Source organism: Haliotis cracherodii, unplaced genomic scaffold (genome assembly GCF_022045235.1).
Source record: "Haliotis cracherodii isolate W230 unplaced genomic scaffold, xgHalCrac1.p SCAF_2, whole genome shotgun sequence".
Classification (NCBI taxonomy): Eukaryota; Metazoa; Mollusca; class Gastropoda; order Lepetellida; family Haliotidae; genus Haliotis; species Haliotis cracherodii.
Window position 1 is genome coordinate 21,173,299 of NW_027266275.1, and position 23,012 is coordinate 21,196,310.

A 23,012-nucleotide genomic window follows, 5' to 3' on the forward strand; every position below is an offset into this window, starting at 1 on the left:
TTAGTAGATCCGGGTCAGAATAGGTCTTCAGCAACCCATGCTTGCCGTAAAAGTTGACTACCGGTATGCTTGTCGTAAGAGGCGACTAACGGGATCGGGTGGTCAGGCTCGCTGACTTGGTTGATGTATGTCATCGTATCCCAATTGCATGGATCAATGCTCATGATGTCAATCACTGGATTGTCTGGTCCGCCATCATATAGCTGGATTATTGCTGAGTGCAGCATTAAACAATAAATAAACACAAAAAATGTTCAAAATTGAAGGAAACATCCTACTCAGAAGAAGTTTAAGAACACTCAAACGGTTTCATATGACTATAGTTGATCTGTCACTACTGGGTATTGCAACACAGTTTTCCATTTGTAGGTGTTTTTTAACCTGTTTGAGTAGTATATGTCAGTGTGCACTTTTTGATTTATTTGACAAAGTTAAGGTAATGATAACTTTCATGCTAAAATGTTGCCTCTGTATGTCTCTCTTTAGTTGAGTAGACCCGTGAAGATCTGGGGTAGAATAGGTTTTCAGCAGCCCATGCTTGCTGCGAAAGGCGACTATGCTTGTTGTAAGAGGCAACTAATGGGATCAGGTGGTCAGGCTCACTGACTGGGCTGATACATGTCATCGTATCCCAATTGTGTGGATCGATGTTCATGATGTCAATCACTTGATTGTCTGGTCCAGACTCGATTATTGACAGACCGCCGTCATATAGCTGGAATATTGCAGAGTGTAGCGTTAAACAACAAACAAACAATACAGTGTGTCTGGCCCAATATGTTATTGGTTGTTCAGCTATGTCACAGTGGCCTATACACAATCTAGTCTGAGCCAGACAAACCAGTGATTGAGGTAATGAGCAACACCACACTCTGAAAAGGTACAATGCATGGCATGCCAACCAGGTCACCAACCCTGACCACCCAATACAATTTGTCCCCTCTTACAACAAGCAACAGAGTGCAAGGGACCTATTCTAACCCGGACCCTCTTCAGGGTCCAAGCTCTATAGAAGCATGGTGATCCACTGTAGTTCAGACAGTACAGTTGAAATGTAAGGATTTAGAAATACCTAACCTAGAAAAGGTTAAATACACACCAGCTAACAAATTAAAACAGGTATCAAATCTTGTCAAGATCTACACGTGTACTGTGAACCTAGTCCTGCACCGTAACTGTGGAATATATGTAGATTATGACCCAAAAAACTATCCAGATTAATTTAAAACCAAGTCTAGCAAGCTCTATTCCAAATCAGCATCAGGAAAAAAATTGATTTTTTATTTTAGTTGAGAGTAATGTTTTGTATAATTAAAGATTTCTTATGGTGTATGGTAGTCTGATATAAACCTTGTCACACCTTTGCCTTTCAAGTTTGAAGTGTTTCTCAGTGTACATGTGACAGAGAATGTTATTGCTGTATATTAGGTTGTCCCTGTGTGTGTACCCATAAGGAGAGGTATGTGGTATGCAGTGGAAGGTTGATGTGTCAGATAAAACTTGCTGCTTTGTCGGAGGTCATTAGAGTGCAACACTGTAGACTGTAGCCCTACAAATATGTTTTTAACCTACAGCTGTCCTTAACAAAATGTTATATTTGGGATAACACTTTTTCAGTAAAGTACAGATTCTAGTACTTTTGGGGGTTGAGTCATATCGAGACCAGTTGTCGGACTTTCATTTTTGTGAAAGCCTCTGTGGCTGGGTGGGTTAGATCGCTGACTTTGTGTGCTGTCGATTAGGTGCCTCACTATGGCAGTGTGGGTTCAAATCCCAGATGGGACTCAACCCCCAAAAGTGCAAGAATCTGTACTTTACATAGAAAGTGTTATCCCAAATATAACATTTGATACATTTACCACTTTCTAAATGTCATTGTGTGTTAATATATCAATTTACACATACCCATCCTGGCATTTCAGAAGAGGGCAGGTGGGAAGGTAACTTATTATTGTGTCATTACACGGATATCCATCGTCACTTGCTGAGGTGATGGGGTGGCCTCGTGGTTAAAGCGTTCACCTGCCTAGCCAAAGGCCTGGCTCAATTCCCCACCTAGGTACAGTGTGGAGACATTGCAGGATTGTTGCTAAAAGTGGTGTACAGCCTGTCACACATTCGCTCAGTACGTTGCTTTGGTTTAGGCACTAAGTACTTTAATTAGGCTTTCAAAGATAAACAGGAAGACACCTCTACTGTTTCACATCCTAGTTCTTTGCTACTGACTGGAAGTCTGGTGTTAAGTACCTTTCTTACAATTCTTTTATTGTAAACTGAAGTCATACTGCTTGATATTCAGATACTACTTGATATTCAGATACTACTTGATATTCGGATACTACTTGATGTTCAGATACTACTTGATATTCAGATACTACTTGATATTCAGATACCACTCAGATATTACTTGATGTTCAGATACTACTAGATATTCAGATGCTACTTGATATTCAGATACCACTCAGATATTACTTGATATTCAGATACTACTTCATATTCAGATACTACTTGATGTTCAGATATTACTTGATATTCAGATACTACTTGATATTCAGTTACCACTCAGATATTACTTGATGTTCAGATACTACTTCATATTCAGATACCACTCAAATATTACTTGATATTCAGATACTACTTGATATTCAGATGCCACTTGATATTCAGATACTACTTAATATTCAGATACTACTTGATATTCAGATATTACTTGATGTTCAGATACTACTTGATATTCAGATACTACTTTATATTCAGATACTACTTGATATTCAGATACTACTTGATGTTCAGATACTACTTGATATTCAGACACTACTTGATATTCAAATATTACTTGATATTCAAATACTACTTGATGTTCAGATACTACTTGATGTTCAGATACCACTTGATATTCAGATACTACTTGATATTCAGATAGTACTTGATGTACAGGAGTTGCTGTATGGCTGAAATAATGCTGATGCAACGTTAAATTTTAACTCACTCACTGATATTCAGGTATTAATTGACAATTTGCACAGCATTGAACAACATTGATAGCTTTGTATTATATTTATTGTTATGAATGAAGAGGGGGGTCTAATTGTGTCAATTATAGTATGCTGTTATTAATATTGTTAACTGGAGCTTAAATATTTCTCATTTCATCTAAAATCATGTAGTCTGAAATAAATGTGTTACAGTTGGTAATTTTCAATTATTGAATTTAACCACAATTTTGAGAAAAGGCAAGATGTCCGAGAATAGGCCTTTCAGATCAGTTCAGTTGAAATGAAACATTTGTTACAGTTTTCTGTTGACTCCAATATCTAGATAATTATGGCAAGATGTCTTCGGACTTACTTCTTTGTTTATTATTTTCCATTAAAACCAAAATACAAATGATAGTTTGGTTGACTTAAGAGGTTTTTGTGGATTCTGTTCTCACCCCATCATGTTCATGTAGTGAGAAGTCCCTCAATCCTGAATAGGCACAATAGCGAGACAGAGATAAGGTGTAGTGTATAGGTACATAATTCCCCAGTAAGTATACTAAAAGGGTTATGCATTAGTGAGTTCTCTATCACAGCATACAATCAGGCAATAAAACTCCTACAATAAGAATACATTAGTAACATTCTTGTGATGTGAATCACAGGCAAGATTCAACATAGTAGACATCTATACCAGGGTTAAGGGAGTTATTTGCTTAGAAAGTTGAAATAACTGAAATTAATCTGATGTCTATCATTTACTGGTTGTTCTGGACCCCTGAAATATTGTGACATGGTACACAATGACACCAACCCTTTGTTCATAATTCTGCCCATCACAGAATGCTCTATTTGTGTTTAGCAATGTGTATATTTTACATGAAATAATGTCAAATAGTTGTATAAAATAACCATATAAATTATTAAGCAGTTACAGAAGTGTTTTTCCTTTTCTTGATTTTATCCTGACCTTTTAGATCAACCCTTTTGTGAAAGAAAATCTGTAACCCATGAAAAACAGATGTTGTGTTTGCTATTCCAGATATACAGATTCTAGCTATCCAGATTCTAATTTTCCAGATTTTAGTGATCCAGACTCCAGTGATCCAGATTCTAGTGATCTTGTTTCTAGTGACCCAGACTCTAGCTACCCAGATTCTAGTGATCCAGACTCTAGTGATCCAGATTCTAGCTATCCAGATTCTAGTGATCCAGACTCCAGTGATCCAGACTCCAGTGATCCAGATTCTAGTGATCTTGATTCTAGTGACCCAGACTCTAGTGCTCTTGATTCTAGTGACCCAGACTCTAGCTACCCAGATTCTAGTGATCCAGACTCTAGTGATCCAGACTCCAGTGATCCAGATTCTAGTGACCCAGACTCTAGTGATCTTGATTCTAGTGACCCAGACTCTAGTGATCCAGATTTTGCTACCCAGATTCTAGTGATCCAGACTCAAGTGATCCAGATTCTAGCTATCCAGATTGTAGTGATCCAGATTCTAGTGATCCAGACTCTAGTGATCCAGATTCTAGCTACCCAGATTCTAGTGATCCAGACTCAAGTGATCCAGATTCTAGCTATCCAGATTCTAGTGATCCAGATTCTAGCTACCCATATTATAGTGATCCAGACTCAAGTGATCCAGATTCTAATTATCCAGATTTTAGTGATCCAGACTCTAATGATCCAGATTCTAGTGACCCAGACTCTAGTGATCCAGACTCTAATGATCCAGATTCTAGTTATCCAGACTCTAATGATCCAGATTCTAGTTATCCAGACTCTAATGATCCAGACTCTAGTGATCCAGGTTCTAGTGATGGAGATTCTAGCTATCCAGATTCTAGTGATCTGAATTCTAGTGATCCAGATGCTAGTTATCCAGATTCTAATGATCCAGATTCTAGCTACCCATATAGTGATCCAGACTCAAGTGATCCAGATTCTAATTATCCAGATTTTAGTGATCCAGACTCTAATGATCCAGATTCTAGTGACCCAGACTCTAATGATCCAGATTCTAGTTATCCAGACTCTAATGATCCAGACTCTAGTGATCCAGATTCTAGTGACCTAGGTTCTAGTGATGGAGATTCTAGCTATCCAGATTCTAGTGATCTGAATTCTAGTGATCCAGATGCTAGTTATCCAGATTCTAATGATCCAGATTCTAGCTACCCATATTATAGTGATCCAGACTCAAGTGATCCAGATTCTAATTATCCAGATTTTAGTGATCCAGACTCTAATGATCCAGATTCTAGTGACCCAGACTCTAGTGATCCAGACTCTAATGATCCAGATTCTAGTTATCCAGACTCTAATGATCCAGACTCTAGTGATCCAGATTCTAGTGACCTAGGTTCTAGTGATGGAGATTCTAGCTATCCAGATTCTAGTGATCTGAATTCTAGTGATCCAGATGCTAGTTATCAAGATTCTAATGATCCAAACTCTAGTGATCCAAATTCTAGTGATCCAGACTCTAGTGATCCAGATTCTAGTGATCCAGAATCTAATGATACAGACTCTAGTGATCCAGATTCTCGTGATCTGGATTCTTGTGCTCAGGAGTCTAGCTATCCAGATGCTAATAATCCAGTCCAGTAAAGAGGATTCTAGCTATTCTATTCTTATCCAGATATGTATTAAGAGTCGACTGTAACACATGTCCACACACAAGGTATAATGGTGAAAATAATGTGCACCAATGTACATGTAAGTTCCTGACAACAATTAACTATTCTGATTTTAGTTCAAATTATTTTGATGACTGGCCCCTTGCTCAGATGTTAATGAGATTCCTCGTTTAACTGTATGCACTCCAACAACCAGGCTGTTGCCTTTGATGTTAGTTACTTGTGTTGTCTCCATCACATGCCAGGCATTCTACATGTAACTATGACAGTATACATTTGTAAAGCTCAATTTAACAGGGACTCTTGTATAATCAAGAGTAACCTAAAACCAACAAGAGCTGCTAGCTGCCCCGCCCAGGGTGGGAGAGAGTGTGAGCAAGGTGAACATGGCCCTCTAGATGGCGATACAATCACAGATCCTGGGCACAGGTATGCTAAATGACCTCTGGAGGAATGTGCTGTATCAGCATTTTGCGTTACCATGTAGAATAGAAAGACGAATCACGCACGCCAGGCTTTAATCTTCAGTTGAGAACAGGCTGTATAGTGTTCATGTATAGAAAAAACTGGTGCGACCTTTCCGTGTATTGGTAGTGTAAAATTAACATTAAGGGTCTCTAGCTATCCAGATTCTAGTGATCCAGATTCTAGCTACCCAGATGCTAGTGATCCAGATTCAGTGTGACCTTTCCGTGTATTGGTAGTGTAAAATTAACATTAAGGGTGCTGTGTAGATATAACTGTGTATGTAGGCTTGTGAATCAGGGCTCGTACTTTACTGGACACTGAGCTTGATTGTTCCGATCAGTTTTCTTTCTTTTTGCATGGTATTTGTGTTGTGGTTATAATGTGAGCTGTTCAGTGGGTTGCAATGGGACACCATGGTGTGTGTTAAAGTTCATTCACCCTATGATGAGCGTGTTCGAAAAGGTTGATGAGCTCATAATGTTACCTCCCTTTGAGGAGCTCTTGGGATATTGCAGTCTCAGTTTTATGGAAAGTAGCATCGAGCATTGCCAATTCTCCTTCAACTAATTTTTCAATCATAACAAAAGAGCATTTGTGTTTTAGGATGATTTATGAGAAGTTGACTGTGAGACTGTGTAAATTGGAAGAAAGTGTTTGACAGGGAATGTAGACTTCATAATGATGTTACAACTTAAATGTGAGGAAGTGAGCTGGGTTAAATGCCGCTTGTAACAGTATTATTGTTATATCTCAGCGTGTCAGCTCAATGTGGTATGAAAGCCCGAAGTGATGCAGGTCTCAGATGTTTATCAGTTTGGTGAAACCAGTGAGCAAGGGTATGGTGGTCACAAACCTAGAAACATAATCAGGGCAAACCAGGATTCAAACCCACGATCATAGGATTCTTGTGTGCCTAAAGGACACAACTTAGCACAGTGTATTATGGCATTTCAGATGACTGGCTCAGCCATGACCCACAACTTATATGTAATGTCAGCCTTTCTGTTCAGCCATCTATGAAAAGAGGTAGCAGTATAATGGGGTTTGGTAATGGGTGGAGATCAAGTCCTACGTCCAGGAGTACCTGACCAGGGCAGATAACACATATTCACTTCTGTAGCATGTGTATTGCAGAAATGGAAGAGAAGCGGTAGTGTCTGGACGATGTTTGACTTAAATGATGCTTCAAAAAGACAAAATGTCAATTGTCTGGCATATTATCGTTGAGCTCCTGATTAGGTTTTGAGACATGAATGCTTAGTTTCCCCCACCTAGTGCTGGTACTGTCTGGCAGCCTTCTCCCCCTTCCCCCTCCTATCTAGTGCTGGTACTGTCTGGCAGCCTTCTCCCCCTTCCCCCTCCTTCCTAGTGCTGGTACTGTCTGGCAGCCTTCTCCCCCTTCCCCCTCCTTCCTAGTGCTGGTACTGTCTGGCAGCCTTCTCCCCCTTCCCCCTCCTTCCTAGTGCTGGTACTGTCTGGCAGCCTTCTCCCCCTTCCCCCCTCCTTCCTAGTGCTGGTACTGTCTGGCAGCCTTCTCCCCCTTCCCCCTTCCCCCTCCTTCCTAGTGCTGGTACTGTCTGGCAGCCTTCTCCCCCTTCCCCCTCTTTCCTAGTGCTGGTACTGTCTGGCAGCCTTCTCCCCCTTCCCCCCTCTTTCCTAGTGCTGGTACTGTCTGGCAGCCTTCTCCCCCTTCCCCCTCTTTCCTAGTGCTGGTACTGTCTGGCAGCCTTCTCCCCCTTCCCCCTCTTTCCTAGTGCTGGTACTGTCTGGCAGCCTTCTCCCCCTTCCCCCCTCCTTCCTAGTGCTGGTACTGTCAGGCAGCCTTCTCCCCTTCCCCCTCCTTCCTAGTGCTGGTACTGTCTGGCAGCCTTCTCCCCCCACATAGTCTTCAAACAACGATATTGTAACCCTGCCTGCAAATTCTGTCATTGATCATATGGGTTTGTTTATGGTCAAATATTAAATTTAAAACAAAAATAGATTTTCAACAGATCTTTAGGAATAACTTAGGAATATAAAATTGAGGTAAGGACATCTTAGAAGCTACAAAAGCTTGCAGTTAACATTGAACAGAAACCTGTGCCTTAGTCATCATGGTAGAAGACTGCCAAAGACTCTTGTGTCCCAGACAATCCATGAATTTAAAAAGCAATAGCATGTGTGCCAGAGAGAGGGCTTGGTTGGAATTGGGCCAGTAAACAGATGAAAAGTGTTCTCCTGATCTTGGCAGTTTGATCAAGACATTTTAACACTATCATAAATACCTTCCTGGTCGGCCCACATGGCAGAGACACAACAAGTCTTCTTAAAGTGGCAGAGTCACAGTTAATCTTTCTAGCTCTCCATTACAGGTACATAGCACAGTGAGATTACATACATTGTATGATACAATGTTGTATCAGTTTAAACACTCAACACTGTACGTAGCTAGACCGCCTCGGTGGTAGTGTCCGGCCGGGGAGCGGAAGATCCGGGGTTTGATCCCCGGCAGCGTCATGCCATAAGATGGTACTTGTTGTTACCCTGTCTGGCGCTCGGCATAAAGGGGCTCGGAGTCAGTATACTGTGTTTGAGTGGGGTATTCATGGCTGCGACATGGTATCTCAGTGTGTTACCACAATCAATCAGTATCAGTTCAAACTGGTACAAGCAGACACACACACACACACACACACACACACACACCTATGGATGGTATCAGCAGAGACTTAATGTTGCAAGTCATGGGTGCATAAAGATCGTTTAACACGGCAGTCACCTATAGTTTGTCAGACAAGCCAGTGGTTAATAGTAGGGCTGTAACGATTCATCGATATCTACATCATCGATAATTAGGTACACACGATACTTGAATCGTCAGTTCATGAGATCTTGATACGCTAAAAATAGAACAAGAACTAACAGAGTTACCTCCCATAATGGCAGAAGTAGCAGAGCGCCACCTGTAAGACATGGCAGAACACAAGGATGTGGTAGCTGAGGACGTGCCAACTAACTGTTGTATTTAATAACCATCCCTTCATTTAAAACTGTTTTGATCTTAAGGTATTGTTCTTATACTGATATAACTTGACTTATACTTGAAACCAGTAATAATAACTGTCTTCCATAGCTGCCAACTATCCCAGATTTGAAGTATTTGTTGCGAATTTGCTACTAAAGTATGAAAATATGATTTCTTCATTAATTCGTATGAATAATATGTGAATCTACAGAAACAAGATCCCAAGGAATGGGTTTTCATAAACAGGCAGTGTGGAGGTGGGGATACAGGAACAGAGTCCGTTCTTTCTTCTGTTTTTCTGTCCGTGTGTCGGCTCCTCAAAGGGAATAATTTTTTCAAAAACTATTAAGTCAAAGAAATTAAATTATACACACTGATATTACTGGTCATGATCTTAATTGAGTTCGGAAATGGGTGTCTTGAATTCATTTTTTGCAGAGTTTAAATTTAAGTTGAAAAACATGGAGCGAGGGCCATAACTCTGCATAGTGCATCCTGTGTGAAATTGGGACAAGTTTTCTCAGAAACTACTGAAATTACATGACTGAAAGTTTGCATGCTTATATAAGAGATACTTGTCAAGACTCAGTTCAAAAAATTGTGCTGTCAATTATTTTTTTTACAGTTATGGCCCTTGGTCCATGCTTTTCAACTTAGTGCATTGTGTTTGCAATGGGGACACCTTTTCTCGAAGCTACTGACGTTACGTGGATGAAAGTTTGCAAGCTTATCTATGAGATACTTGTCAAACTGAGTTCGAAAAATGGTCCTGTAACTTATTCTTTACCAGAGGTACTTCCCTTGCTACATGTATTTAGATTTTGAGTACATGTATACACAGTTGCAGGCCTTGATGCATGGTATTTTACAAAGTGCATGCTGTCTGCAATGGGAACAAGTTTTCTCAGAAACTACTGAAGAGATACTTATCAAGACAGATTTCGAGAATTGGCACCAGTAATTATTTTTTACAGAGAAGGGAAGGGGCCTTTTGTGTGTATTAATTTCACATTTAATCATTATGTCTGATGCCATAAAACGACCGTAGTGTGTATCTCTTCTTAGGCTTAATGGGACTCTTTTTCTATAGTTTATGTTCACTACTATATGAAGAAACAAAATTCTAATGTGCCCCATGGGGTCGGGAAGGATGGTGATAACACTGTTTTCTCGTTGACCTTACACCGTCTGCTACGAACACAAGCGTGTCTTGTTTATCGACTGGTATAAAGTCTATTTATAGAGTTGCATCTGTCCAGTGGAAACTTGAATTATCAGAAGTAGCTGTGTCCAGACCAGAAGATTGTTACCAAATACTAATAGCTGTTTGGGAAAGGTGGCAGCTATGTTTTGGTTTATGAATATTACAGGAATATATCACCTTTCATTACAATGGGACTCACCAGATACATGAGTGACAAGGCATACGAACGAACGATACCAACATGCATGTCATCTACTTGACATCTGAATGAGGTCTGTTATTTCCCAGATGGATCAGCCTCACAAGTACTTGATAGTTCCAGCAAATTATTCAACATGTGATACGCAATTTTATTGCCCATAGTGTTAGAAAAATATGAGCTCATGAAAATCGGTGGAAATCGTATGTGGACTAGTTTGTTTACATCATCTGAACGGCTTTGTTTGTTTGTTTGTTGTAGAATGCTGCACTCAGCAGTATTCCACCTATTCTAACCCGGATCTTCACGTGTGACGGCATTGTTGACATCATTTGAATTTTATTGTGACGTAAGGTGGGACAGTTGTCATACTAGAAACAATGTCATAGCTGAAGATTGTTAACGTCATTTGACAATCGTGTCTTTCTGAGCAGCCGCTGTGATGAGTACATGTTTCTGAAGTGGATAGATAATGGAAATGATAATAAAGAAATTATTACCCCCTTGCTCTCGTTCAGGAAATACAAGAATTTTGACACTTGTTTAATAAAAACAATACGACACAAATGTTTGTTTAATAATCAGTATTTATACAGTAGGCTATAATACCTGGTAATACTTCTGGGTCATACAAGCTCCACAGTACCCCAGGCTTGTTGGACCACTTCTGTGGTCCAGTGGGGGAGCATCCAGCCAGATAGTGGAGAGTCCATAGTTCGATCCCAGCAGCATCATACCAAAAGATAGTTTGTATTGCTACCCTCCGTGATACTCTGCATTAAGGGGTTAAACAAGGGCTGGTCGGCTCGAAGTCAGTATACTGTGTCTAAGAGGGGTATTCATGGTATCTCCGGGCTAGAACTATAAAATAGGCATCAATCCAGACTAATACAAAACAAATACACACACAGGTGCACATCCTTCTGAAGCTTCTCCTCATGATGTGTCTCCTTATCCTGATGCTTCTCCTAATCCTTCTTCTGATGCTTTTCCTCCTGGTGATGCTTCTCCTAATCCTTCTTCTGATGCTTTCATCTTCTGATCAGTCTCACCATCTTTTTCCTGATGCTTCTCCTGACCCTTCTGATGATGCTTCTCCTGACCCTTCTGATGATGCTTCTCCTGACCCTTCTGATGATGCTTCTCCTCCTGGTGATGCTTTTCCTGACCCTTCTGATAATGCTTCTCCTTCTGGTGATGCTTCTCCTGACCCTTCTGATGATGCTTCTCCTCCTGCTGATGCTTCTCCTCCTGCTGATGCTTCTCCTGACTCTTCTGATGATGCTTCTCCTGACCCTTCTGACGATGCTTCTCCTCCTTCTGATGCTTTTCCTGACCCTTCTGATGATGCTTCTCCTCCTGGTGATGCTTCTCCTGACCCTTCTGGTGATGTTTCTCCTGACCCTTCTGATGATGCTTCTCCTCCTGGTGATGATGCTTCTCCTCCTGGTGATGATGCTTCTCCTGACCCTTCTGATGATGCTTCTGCTGACCCTTCTGATTATGCTTCTTCTCCTTCTGATGGTGCTTCTTCTCCAGTTACTATATGGCTGGAATAGGGCCTATGCAATGTTAAGTTTTAACTCACTCACTCTTCTCCTTTACTGATGATAATGATGATGTTAAGAATGAGGATGCAAGAACACCCTACAGTGATTTAATCCTTGGTAGTTGACAAATGATCACTGCTTTGCCCATGGTCCTTTAATGATGGAGCTGATCAGATCTGACCGAGTCTTAGTGTTTATTTGCATGATGCAGAAAGTATAAGCAGATGAAGGTGTTATTAATGTATTTTGGCGCAATTTTTGCATTTTTTTTTTCTATTTCCATGTCGCCAGTATAAGACTATGATGAAGAGTTACAAAGGTTATCCAAAGCTCAGATAAGTTAGTACAGCTTGCAACCAAATTCACACGACTTGTCTTGTCAACAACTTGTAATAGAATATTGCTAAAATAACCACCAAGATGCAGTTTATTTGGATAAGATAAAGACATTATATCCTGTTCATTTTAGGAAGGGCAATGCAAATGTCACACATATAAGCATTGATCGAGATAAATGAACTATTAAAATGTTAAGGTTATATCAAAGAATGTATAAGTATTGAAAATTGATTAAATGTTTCTTTAGCAGTTTGCCAAGATGCATTGGTACATGATATACTTTTAATTGGATTTATAAAAACTCCTTTGTTTTTTTTGTTCTCTGAAATTAATGATGTAGTTATTTTAGGAGGTGAAATTGTATACAGAGAGTTATATTTCAAAGTTGTCAGTCAAAAATATAAAGGTTTATTTTAGAAAAATAGTTCTGATACTTTTTTTAACCAAAGGCAGGACATTCAAATTCAAGACTTTTTCAAGCTTATGAGTACTTTCTTGCTGTTAAATTCTTTTTATTCTGCATGTATGTGATGGTTGGTTGGTTGGTTTGTTGTTTAACGCCGCACTCAGCAATATTCCAGCTATATGACAGCGATCTGTAAATAATTGAGTCTGGACCAGACAATCCAGTGATTAATATCATGAGCATCGATCCACGCAATTGGGATCGATGACATGCATCAACCAAGTCAGCGAGCCTGACCACCTGATCCCGTTAGTCGCCTTTAACGGCAAGCCTGGATTGCTGAAGACCTATTCCACCCCAGATCTTCACAGGTCGGTGAAACTACACAGGACCTGAGACGTATGCCAGCCCTTGAAAAATTACTTGGAGCTGCCGATCCTGACTTCATAAAAACAAATGCTGCTCCATTTCCAGTCAATATTCATCTTCTGGCCCTACATGCAGACATACAGATGGACAGACAGACAGACAGACAGACAGACAGACAGACAGACAAAAGAAGTAAATGAACACCTGAGTTTATAGTTAATCTGTCATGAGGTATTAACTGTAGTCATATAAAAACCTCCCCCAATACAAAATAGTGTCTTGCCATAACAGTCATATGCAAACACTGGGTGTTCTTTAACTTCTTTTGAGTAGTATATATCTGCTACCTGTAATATTCCACAGGTACCAAAAGACTTACGCCAGCAAGGACATCAGCCTGAAGCTTAAATAGGAAACACGATCTATATTCAGTAAGGCTTTAAGAAAGGTACTCTCAGCAAGATTTTTACTGAGTTGGCAAAATCATATTTCCTGGATCCTTTGTAATGCAAGACCCTGTCCTCAGGAAGTCATACAGCTGATTACAGAGGTCTTTGAACTTTGCGAGCTGATTTCTAGGTTATGTTGTGGGAGGCATCAGATCCAGTTACCACATGTACCGGTAAGGGAGTCTCTGACGTGTTGATACACTTGGTTTTGCCATATCCAACCAAACAGCAGTATCACTGCTGCCCTGAGGGCATTTAGTTTGAGTGTAGGATGAGAAATGTGTTGCAGCCCAGAAGTTTTCATATCATAAAACAGCATACAATATTTGGTGCTCTGTTTTTGTTTTTATTGTTCTACTTGTCCTATGTGTCAGTCTTGTCATTTGAAAAAAGATTATTTGGACATACACATGCGTGAACTACCAGTTGATGGATGGCGGTTGCATATATATATTTACTTACTCTCTTTTTTTGTACTACAGGGGCAAATCAACTCTAAGATGATTGTAACTCACATACTTTAACATAGGCTTAAGATTGTTTTAGTGCTAAGATCATTTTGTACATTCTTACCAAATCTGTATTACCTTCACTTCTGTAACAGATTTTTACAGCAAAACAGTGTCTACCATGAAAATGCAATTAGCAACAATTCATTGTGCAGAGTTGCATCCCTTTGTGTTGCCACGATCTGCTGAGATTCGAATCCCATTCATCCTGATTAATATCCTTGCCCTGTCCGGACCATCCTGTGTTCGTTGGTTTCAAGTGGTAAATGTAACAAAATTTCTCTATAATCATAAGAAATTCTTGTTAAAATCTTGACTATATCATAAACATGTGTTTATGAATGACCTTCACATAGGGGTTGATAATGCATTCGTTACCCTTGGTTGGATTTGAGTCATAGTTTACGAAATAGGTATCCTCTCAAATTTCATGCCTGTGTGACAGAAATACTTTGCAAAGGTTCTGATCATGGAGATAGTGATATCGCTATCGAAGTGTGAAACCTGAATGGGTCCATGGTATTAATCTTATAGACAGGAGATTTAGTACCCTGGATCCCCAAGGATGTAAAGTGACCCACAGTTAGCCTTGGACCTGTGAAGATCCGGAATAGAATAGGTCTTCAGCAAACCCATGCTTGCCGTAACAGGCGACTATGCTTGTCATAAGAGGTAACTGACGGGATCGGGTGGTCAGGCTTGCTGACTTTGTTGATGCATGTCATTGTATCCCAATTGCGCAGATCGATGCTCATAATATCAATCACTGGATTGTATGGTCCAGACTCGGTTATTTACAGACCGCCATCATATAGCTGGAACAATGCCGAGTGTGGGGTTAAACCTTGTCACTTTACAAAAATTAATAGGTCTGTGAGGTTTCTGGTTTAGGAAAGGTCTCCAGCAACCTGTGCTGGTTTAAAGGGATGACTAAATTAACGGACTTGGTGACTTGGTTGATAGCGTGTCATCATACCCAACATCATGGCCAAATGCTCATAATATTAATCACAGGATTCTCTGGTGCATACTGGATTGTTTACAGGCCACAACACATAGCTGGAATATTGCTGAGTGAGGCAGCAAACAATACACAAACATTAAAAGAGATCATTCTGCCATCAATGCTCGAGACACATGTGATAATAAAATCCCCATGAAGTTTCATGCTTCTCATTTGTGTTCCAGGTACCACCCAGTTATCTCCCAGACAGACGTACAGATCATATACAGCCATACACAGAATCTTCTCAACTACCACCGCTGCCGCCATCAACCATATAGAAATCATGTTCTCTTATCTCTTCATATTCAGTAAGACCCTGTTAATCCAGACAGTACCATTTCAATAACTCTGGATTAATGAAGCATGGAGCAATATCTTTTCTTTTCTTTTTTATACAATAGAGTCAGGGCTAAATGGCTCAGTCTTTTCACTGTATTGTTTACTTTTTTGTGGTTCCAAAACAGCTGTGAATTTGAAACAAACATTCATTTGAAATGGAAAAAAAAAAATTTTAATTATTAACCTGGGAAGTTACTCTCTTAATTTCCCAGGTTAACAATTAGATTTCTTTTTTCCATTTCAAATGAATGTCTAAAGATGAAAGAAACAAATATTTTTCTCTTTCTCTGATCAAGAATTTTCATTTTAACATCCATTCAAATGGAAAAAAAATAATTTTAATTATTAACCTGGGAAATTACTTTTTTATGTTTTCAGTAAGGGTAATTTCCCAGGTTAACAATTAGATTTCTTTTTTCCGTTTCAAATGAATGTCTAAAGATGAAAGAAACAAATATTTTTCTCTTTCTCTGATCAAGAATTTTCTATGTAAAGAAATATATATGGTATAAGGTGTTCTACTGATAAGATATGAGAGATCGTTGGACTTCCAGAACATTGTAGAACTTATATCTGTGCTACAGTCTTTTATGTACCGATGGCATGGGTGACCCAGTCATCTAGGGTGCCACAAAGACACGCAGTGATATAACTGGAATACTGTTCCAAGCGGCATTAAACCCAACTCACTCACTCACTCACTCAGTTTTAGGTACGGCTCAGTGGGACCAGCCTGTAACTGATTCATGTGTTGTATTTTACATTCAAGTCAATGGCAGGGAAAGTATTCTTGAGGGCATCATCACGCATCTCTTCATATTGTGTGTCTCTTAAAAATAAATCTGGAATAGTTTTGGGCATGAATACTGTGAATATACTTCCACTTGACAATCTTCCCACAGATCTCATAGGACATGTATTTTGTATATAAGAAATAAAGAGTGGGAGATGTTTATCATACAATAAAACTCTTCGCAGCTCCTTATGGTTTATTCTCACTGTTTTATTGTACAATAAACAATTACCAAGAGCTGTTTATTTCTTATATGGGATATCAACATTATGTACAGTCTCTTTAAGGATGTTGATAAAATGTGCGAGCTTTAAAAATAGCTACCTTAAGAGGGGGTTAAGAATGTGCAATTCTCTTGTATCTGCTTTAACATCACAATGCAGGAATCAGGAGCTGAAAATTATTGCTAAGGAACGTAATTCAAGTTCAAATGTACAAGTTTTGAGTCTCTAGGTATGAAGCAATATATACTGACAAGCAATGAAAACGCATCATGTTTTCAAGCCTCAGACAAGATGTGGGTTTGTGCTCAAGTCCATCTTGAAAGACATTGAATGAAGACATTGTGTTTGATTACCTCATGCCTAGATACACAGAACAAGTGAATTTGATTTTTGTGACCATTTTGCCAAAGAATACAAAAATTTGAACTGCGGGAAGATTCAAGGGAATTGGGATTTTTAAAAAGTTCATATTTTCTTAAATTCAGATGTATTTTGAGATTGCATTTAATGCAATAATATAAAACAAAGCTTTAATACCTGTCGCTATTTGTTGGTCTTGTTATAAGTGAATCCAGGTTATTTCTACGAAGCTATAAAATTAGTTATTAGTTATATATATTAATACTTTTTAATATGAATTGGAAAATGTTAGTTCCAAATTAAGAATTTTTATTGACATTTGCTGCAGGCTTAGGGTCCTTTATCGGCCTCGGAGCAGGTCTAGATAGATCCCTTAAGAATGTGTAGAGTATTTAGTAAATTATTGTAGATGATGATGATGATGATGATGATGATGATGATGATGATGATGATGATATTTAAAGATTGTGTGATGTGTTTCTATGGAAGTCAAATCCTACTTCCCTCAGATGTACCAAATGTGCCTTCTGTGCTGGTAAAGGTGAGATGATATTTGAATAGTAAACAAGACACACAAATTATTTTACTGGATGATGATTGAATCAGACTCTCTTAAACTAGAAACAAACATCTTTGGTGACACTAATGATGCACTATTCTGTTGTGACTCTTTCCACTGACTACATGCACATACACTTAGTAATTTACTGCTGAAAAAAGTCAATATAGTTTAATTCTGGCAGTCATATTTTTCTCTTTTTCTAAATCATCCAAGATGAAGAGGTTGGGCAAATAAAAAGATCAAATTATTCCATTATTTTTTATTGTGACTTCTGGCTTTGGTCAGCTGAATCTGTCAGCTAAAAAGTATAAAAGCATTTAAAAACTCATGTTAGCTTTAATTTGTATGAATATAAAGATATATTCTGATTCTCATGGCATTTTCTAACAATGATGCATTTTATCTGTGTACCAAGGTTTATTCTTTGAAATCCGTTCATTGTTTTGATTAACTATATTATTTTGCTTTAAGATAATGTAAACAAGTACCGGTTTTATATTCTGTATTTTGCGTGGAAGTATGATAAGTTTACCGGTAGTTTATTTGTTTCACCATTTGTTTATAATGCCATGTCATCTATCATGAAGACGGGACACAATCCTGCCTTGTTAGTGTGGATGTATGATCTCAAAAGAAGTTACAGAACACCCAATCTCCTTAGAATCAGATCTTAATTCTCACTACCGCTAAACAAAGATCTGAGGACATCCCATTACGGGTAACGTCAGACCGACCTTGCACGAACTTTGACCGACCCATGGAATGACCAATCAGAAGACAGCTTCCTCATGCTTTACGGCATCAATTTCAAATTGGCGACTACACTTCGAAACATATTTTGACAAATTCTTGATTACAAATTTGAAACCTGAACAAAAAAACATTCCAGAATGGCTAATAGATGGTCAAGATTGTAAGGATTCAGTCGTTAAACCCGTAACTATCGTTCGGAATACTCCATGTTAAAGTTTTCAAGGTTGCATGATTAGAAATCATGTCACTTTCATAATCTGGTATCCAACGCTCTTATTGGTTGGATGAAAGGTCGTTCTGACGTGACCCCTAATGGGATGTCTTCAGATCTTTGTTTAGCGGTAGCAAGAACGTAGATCTGATTTTAATGAGATTGCAGAACACCTGACTTTTTCATATGACTATAGTTAATCTTTCAGGCCATGCCAGATAAACTATGGTAAGATTAAAGAATTGGGTGCTCCTTAACTTCTTTTGAGTAGTATATTATGTCTGTTCTTGTTTGATGCACTGTTTATTATTAGTGTTATTTGATTTTGTGATGGTTATGATTTGTTATTTAATGATGAAACATACTGTACTGTGCTTCTATGTTATTGCACATTGTTGTACATGTGTAGAATCTACAGATATAAACTGACAATATTCAATGGTTATCAGGGTTAAAATTCATCCATGTTCAACAATCCTTGATATATACAAAAGTCATGGGGCTCCTTGTAGATGTACAATCTCAATCTATGGACTCTCGTCTTCAGACTTTGTCCCGTTTATGATTGGGATATATTCATCTCTTTCTCCTATTTGGGAAGGTGTAACACAAGACATTTTGAGTAAGCTTCTTTTTAGAAATTTGTCAATTGCAGGGCGTACAGTGTGTGTACATAGATATGATAAACACATGAAATGACAATTCAGTAAGCTTTCTCCTTAACTAAAGGTTATGTTCGTGACAAATTGCTTAATGTTTGTGTGTAGGTTTTATGTGTTTTGGAAATGTTGCATTCCACTGAGAAATGATTACGAGCTGTTTGGTTTGGAAGGTTTTGTCTTCTGCAAGAAGATTGCATTCTTGGAACGAGGGTCAGTGAATGGGTCTTAGCCAGTGCTTCCGATGTCCTTGCCCCAAACAGAACTGTACTGATATGACTGCCATTCATTGCCACAGACAGAAGAACACAATACTAATACATATCTTCAGCTCTAGCCACTAGATAATCTTCATGTCGCTTATGAACACATTCAGAAAATTTGAATGCTAAATGGAAGTAAAATCATATTGACAAACAATGTACGTGATTAAGTTATGGTCCATTATCTGAACTCTTAAATATTTGAATACATATATATGTATGAATGATGCAAAGTTGCAAGAATCATGTGAATTTTAATTAATAATTTACATTTACTTCTTTCCGCTCACAGATCAACATTTTTAATTGCACCATTGTATTTGTAAGGAATCACTTTGTTCAGTGATGATGGGATGACATAAGTGGTCATGAATAGTACCGTTAAGGACAACTGAAAAAAAGAATCATGACATGAAAATAATTAATATTTTATCACTTGTATTTGATAAGCAAGGAATATGTTTTCCAGTGAATATTGTAAGACAGCTTAGGATGTTTCTGTGAATTAACACATTGAGAACATCCTCTTCAGTGTTCAAAAACTCCCAATAATATTAAGAAAATCCTTTTTCAACACACATTCCACATTATGAAATCTACCAACCCACACAGTAAAAAATTAGCATCACCAAAGAGATTGATAGTAGTAAATCCTATCCCAATTTTACCAGTTTGCCATTGGTTAACATGGGCGGATACAGAGGGGGGGTGCGGGGGTGCGCACTACCCCTTTTTATTTCGAAAAAAATCTTTATTTCTGTATAAATTACCACCAAAGACAATAAATAGATCTTAATTGTGCACCCCCCCTTTTAAAAAAGCTGTATCCGCCCATGGTCAATGTGTATTTTGTAGAACATATTCTGCCACAACAGAATGTTTGTGGAAAAAGAACCTGCTGAAGCTTTTTTAACAGACGATAATTTATTAGAGCAAGCCTCAAATTACTTTCCAGTGAATATTGTCAGCCAGTCTGTGGACACATTGATGACATCCACTTGTGTTCACACACGTCAATAAAGTCAATGGGATTTTATTGAGAATGGTTTCACAATAATAAAATACTGCATAGTATTTGCTCTGTTATTGTGTGGACAGAGCTAGTTTTTCAGAGATCATTTTTTCTTTAATTCTCATGTTGATGACAAGAAAATGTTTGAGTGTCTAGTGTTCCCGAACTAATGTTATCTAGACAAAAGGAATGACCATCTGTTTCTCAATCCACCTGCACTCTTTCCGTGGGTTGTTTTACACACAGCTCCTCTCCCTGCAATAACCCAAGCAGGGCATTCCTTTGTGTAGCACTCTCATAAATTTCTCTACTTAATTTATAAAATTGTCGTTTGATACATGGAGTGTCTTGCTCTATCATACTCCAGACAATCCCACCCTCCTCACTCTTGCCTAGTTGTTCTATGTTCAGGGTTGGGGTGATCCTGGCACAGTCAGGCTGCTTAGGCTCATCATCAGCTCAGGGCCCTTGCCCCTCTACGCGCAGCCCAGACAGCCAATGGAACTTCTCCCAAGAAGCGCTGCCTAGTCGAACCCACCCATAACAGAACCTATTATGATTATTATTATTATTATTATTATTATTATTATTATTATTATTATTATTAGTCTAGGTGCTTTATGTTTCATATAATAGTAGTTGTCTAGAATGTATAACTGTGTAGTTGAGAATATTTGTTACTGTAGGTATCAAGTGATACTTGTGTGTGTGAACGTTGTATATTGCTGCCGTCAATAGCTCTGCATCCCAAAATACTGAGTTTTGGACAGGAAGAATGGTTAAGATCCACAACGTGGGATGCGATGGCGTGACCACAGTAAGATGCCACAGTCATCCAGGTGACACACTGACCATTGGTTCATATACTACTTAAAAGAAGTTAAGGACCACCCGATTCTTTCATATCACTATAGACAATCTGTCATGCCATTCATATGAAAGAATTGGTGTTCCTTAACTTCTTTTGTGTCGTATAAGTCAGTGATTACATCAGGCATAGGGTACAGGGAACCTATTCTACACAGGAATCTCTATAAGGAAGGATTATTTACCATTGCAGCAAACTCGTGAGATATTGACATGTTGTTAGGCTACTTGTACAGTTTCCTTATTGGAATACTGTGCAATAGACACCTACATACTCATCTGTACCTAGCAGAATAAAAATGTAAGTGTACAATTAAATGAAAAGTAGAGAAAATAGTAGGGTGTTAGGTGTAACCTCTTCGGCAGTGAACAGAGTCATCCACAGACCAGGCATCTTCCCGAGGCAAAAGAGTTAACTGACTGTAAAAGTCCAGTTTCCACCCTTGTCGAACTAGGCTGGAATTCCTGGGCTCGATGCCTCTCCTATGAACCAATCAGATTCCACCCCTCGTATCACTTGCATTTGCTTCAAACAAAATGGCAGCGCCTAGTCAAGACGATCTGATCGATAATCAACATTTATATTGTGATATAACGGATCGTATATCGTGAAATGTATCAAACCTTGATTAAAAACATGAAAATATTTGGAAAATATCTGTTGACACCGAGTTGAAAATCCTCCAATCAACTGAAATGACTAAAGAATAGACTCATTAGTCTAGCCAAAATGTAACTCCATAATACCAGCGTAGTTCGGCAAGGGTGGAAACTGGACTTTTGTAGTCCGTTAACTCCCTTGCCTCAGGAAGATGCGGATCAGGAGGGATGTGCACACACTTTTGAAGCATTCTAAGCATAGGGGGGACACAGGTGGCCCAGTCGTCTAAGGCGCCGCGATTCGCTGTGCAGAGTTGCATCCCTAGGGCACGCCAGAAACCTACGATTATGGGTTCGAATCCCGTTCAGCCCAATTTTGTTTCTAGGTTTGTCAGCACCATACCCGTGCTCGTGGGTTTCACCGAAGTGGTAAACGTCCAAGACCTGCATCACTTCGAGCTTTCCTCCCACATTAAGCTGACAGGCCGCCATATAACTGGAATACTGTTAAAAACAGTGTTAAACCCAACTCACTAACTCATGCTTGCCATGGCGTTTCTTTCTTGGAAATATATCCCTACAGGAATTTAAGCTGGTTCTCATATTCAGAAATGCATTTAACTATACATATCATTCACCCTTATGGAGCCATTATCTATATTAAATACATTTTGATTTGTGCTAATTGTGCCTATTTCCTAACGATTTTTAGGTCATGATGAATTATGTTGTGTCAGTTTGTTGACATAGGATGCTGGTGAATCTGTTCATGAAAGTATTTGATGATTTTTGCATTCCACAATGTGGTATATGATATCTATATACTAAGAGTTATATGTTTATATTGTTTTTCTCAAGAATAAACTATTTTAATTGTGAAAATTGTTCGTTTTAATTTTAAATACAGATAACCCACCAAATATTGCGGATTACATTTGAACGGTCTCTTCTAACAACCGCCAAACCAGTGCTGCTGATACCAGAATCAATTCACCAAACACAATTGACCCTTCAAAAAAGTCGGTTTCAGAGCAATTGGATGAAGCGTTCATACAATCATTACAACCTTTGGAGGACAAATTATGACCGCAGTCACACGCCCACTATTACGGGTATAATTAACACTCTTCATTTACGTCATGTCACTTCAAAACATTTCTAGTCATTTACAAGCTAAAATAGAAATAGCGCAAGGCCATAAGCATTATTCATCCCACACAACTGACCATTAATTATATGGGAGAT

At 38.7% G+C, this 23,012-nt stretch overlaps 3 protein-coding genes across 3 annotated transcripts in view; 2 read left to right on the plus strand and 1 right to left on the minus strand.

Annotated features, from left to right (window-relative positions):
- Positions 1–15,618, plus strand: part of LOC139468809 (zinc transporter ZIP11-like) — a 59,443-nt gene extending 43,825 nt beyond the window's left edge. Inside the window, exon 10 of the mRNA XM_071250950.1 lies at positions 15,307–15,618. The gene's annotated coding sequence lies outside the window, so the exon portion shown is untranslated. The remainder of the gene's footprint in view (positions 1–15,306) is intronic.
- LOC139467514 (dentin sialophosphoprotein-like) lies at positions 1,753–5,592 on the plus strand. The gene is made up of 3 exons (XM_071249049.1): positions 1,753–1,760; positions 4,021–4,364; positions 4,418–5,592. The coding sequence occupies exons 1-3, from the start codon at positions 1,753–1,755 to the stop codon at positions 5,590–5,592; spliced, it is 1,527 nt and encodes a 508-aa protein (XP_071105150.1).
- LOC139467515 (DNA topoisomerase 1-like) lies at positions 11,448–21,382 on the minus strand. The gene is made up of 2 exons (XM_071249050.1): positions 21,353–21,382; positions 11,448–12,014 (listed from the first exon to the last, which is right to left on the minus strand). Exons 1-2 carry the CDS (start codon positions 21,380–21,382, stop codon positions 11,448–11,450), a joined length of 597 nt encoding a protein of 198 aa, XP_071105151.1.
- Positions 21,383–23,012: the final 1,630 nt, after the last annotated feature.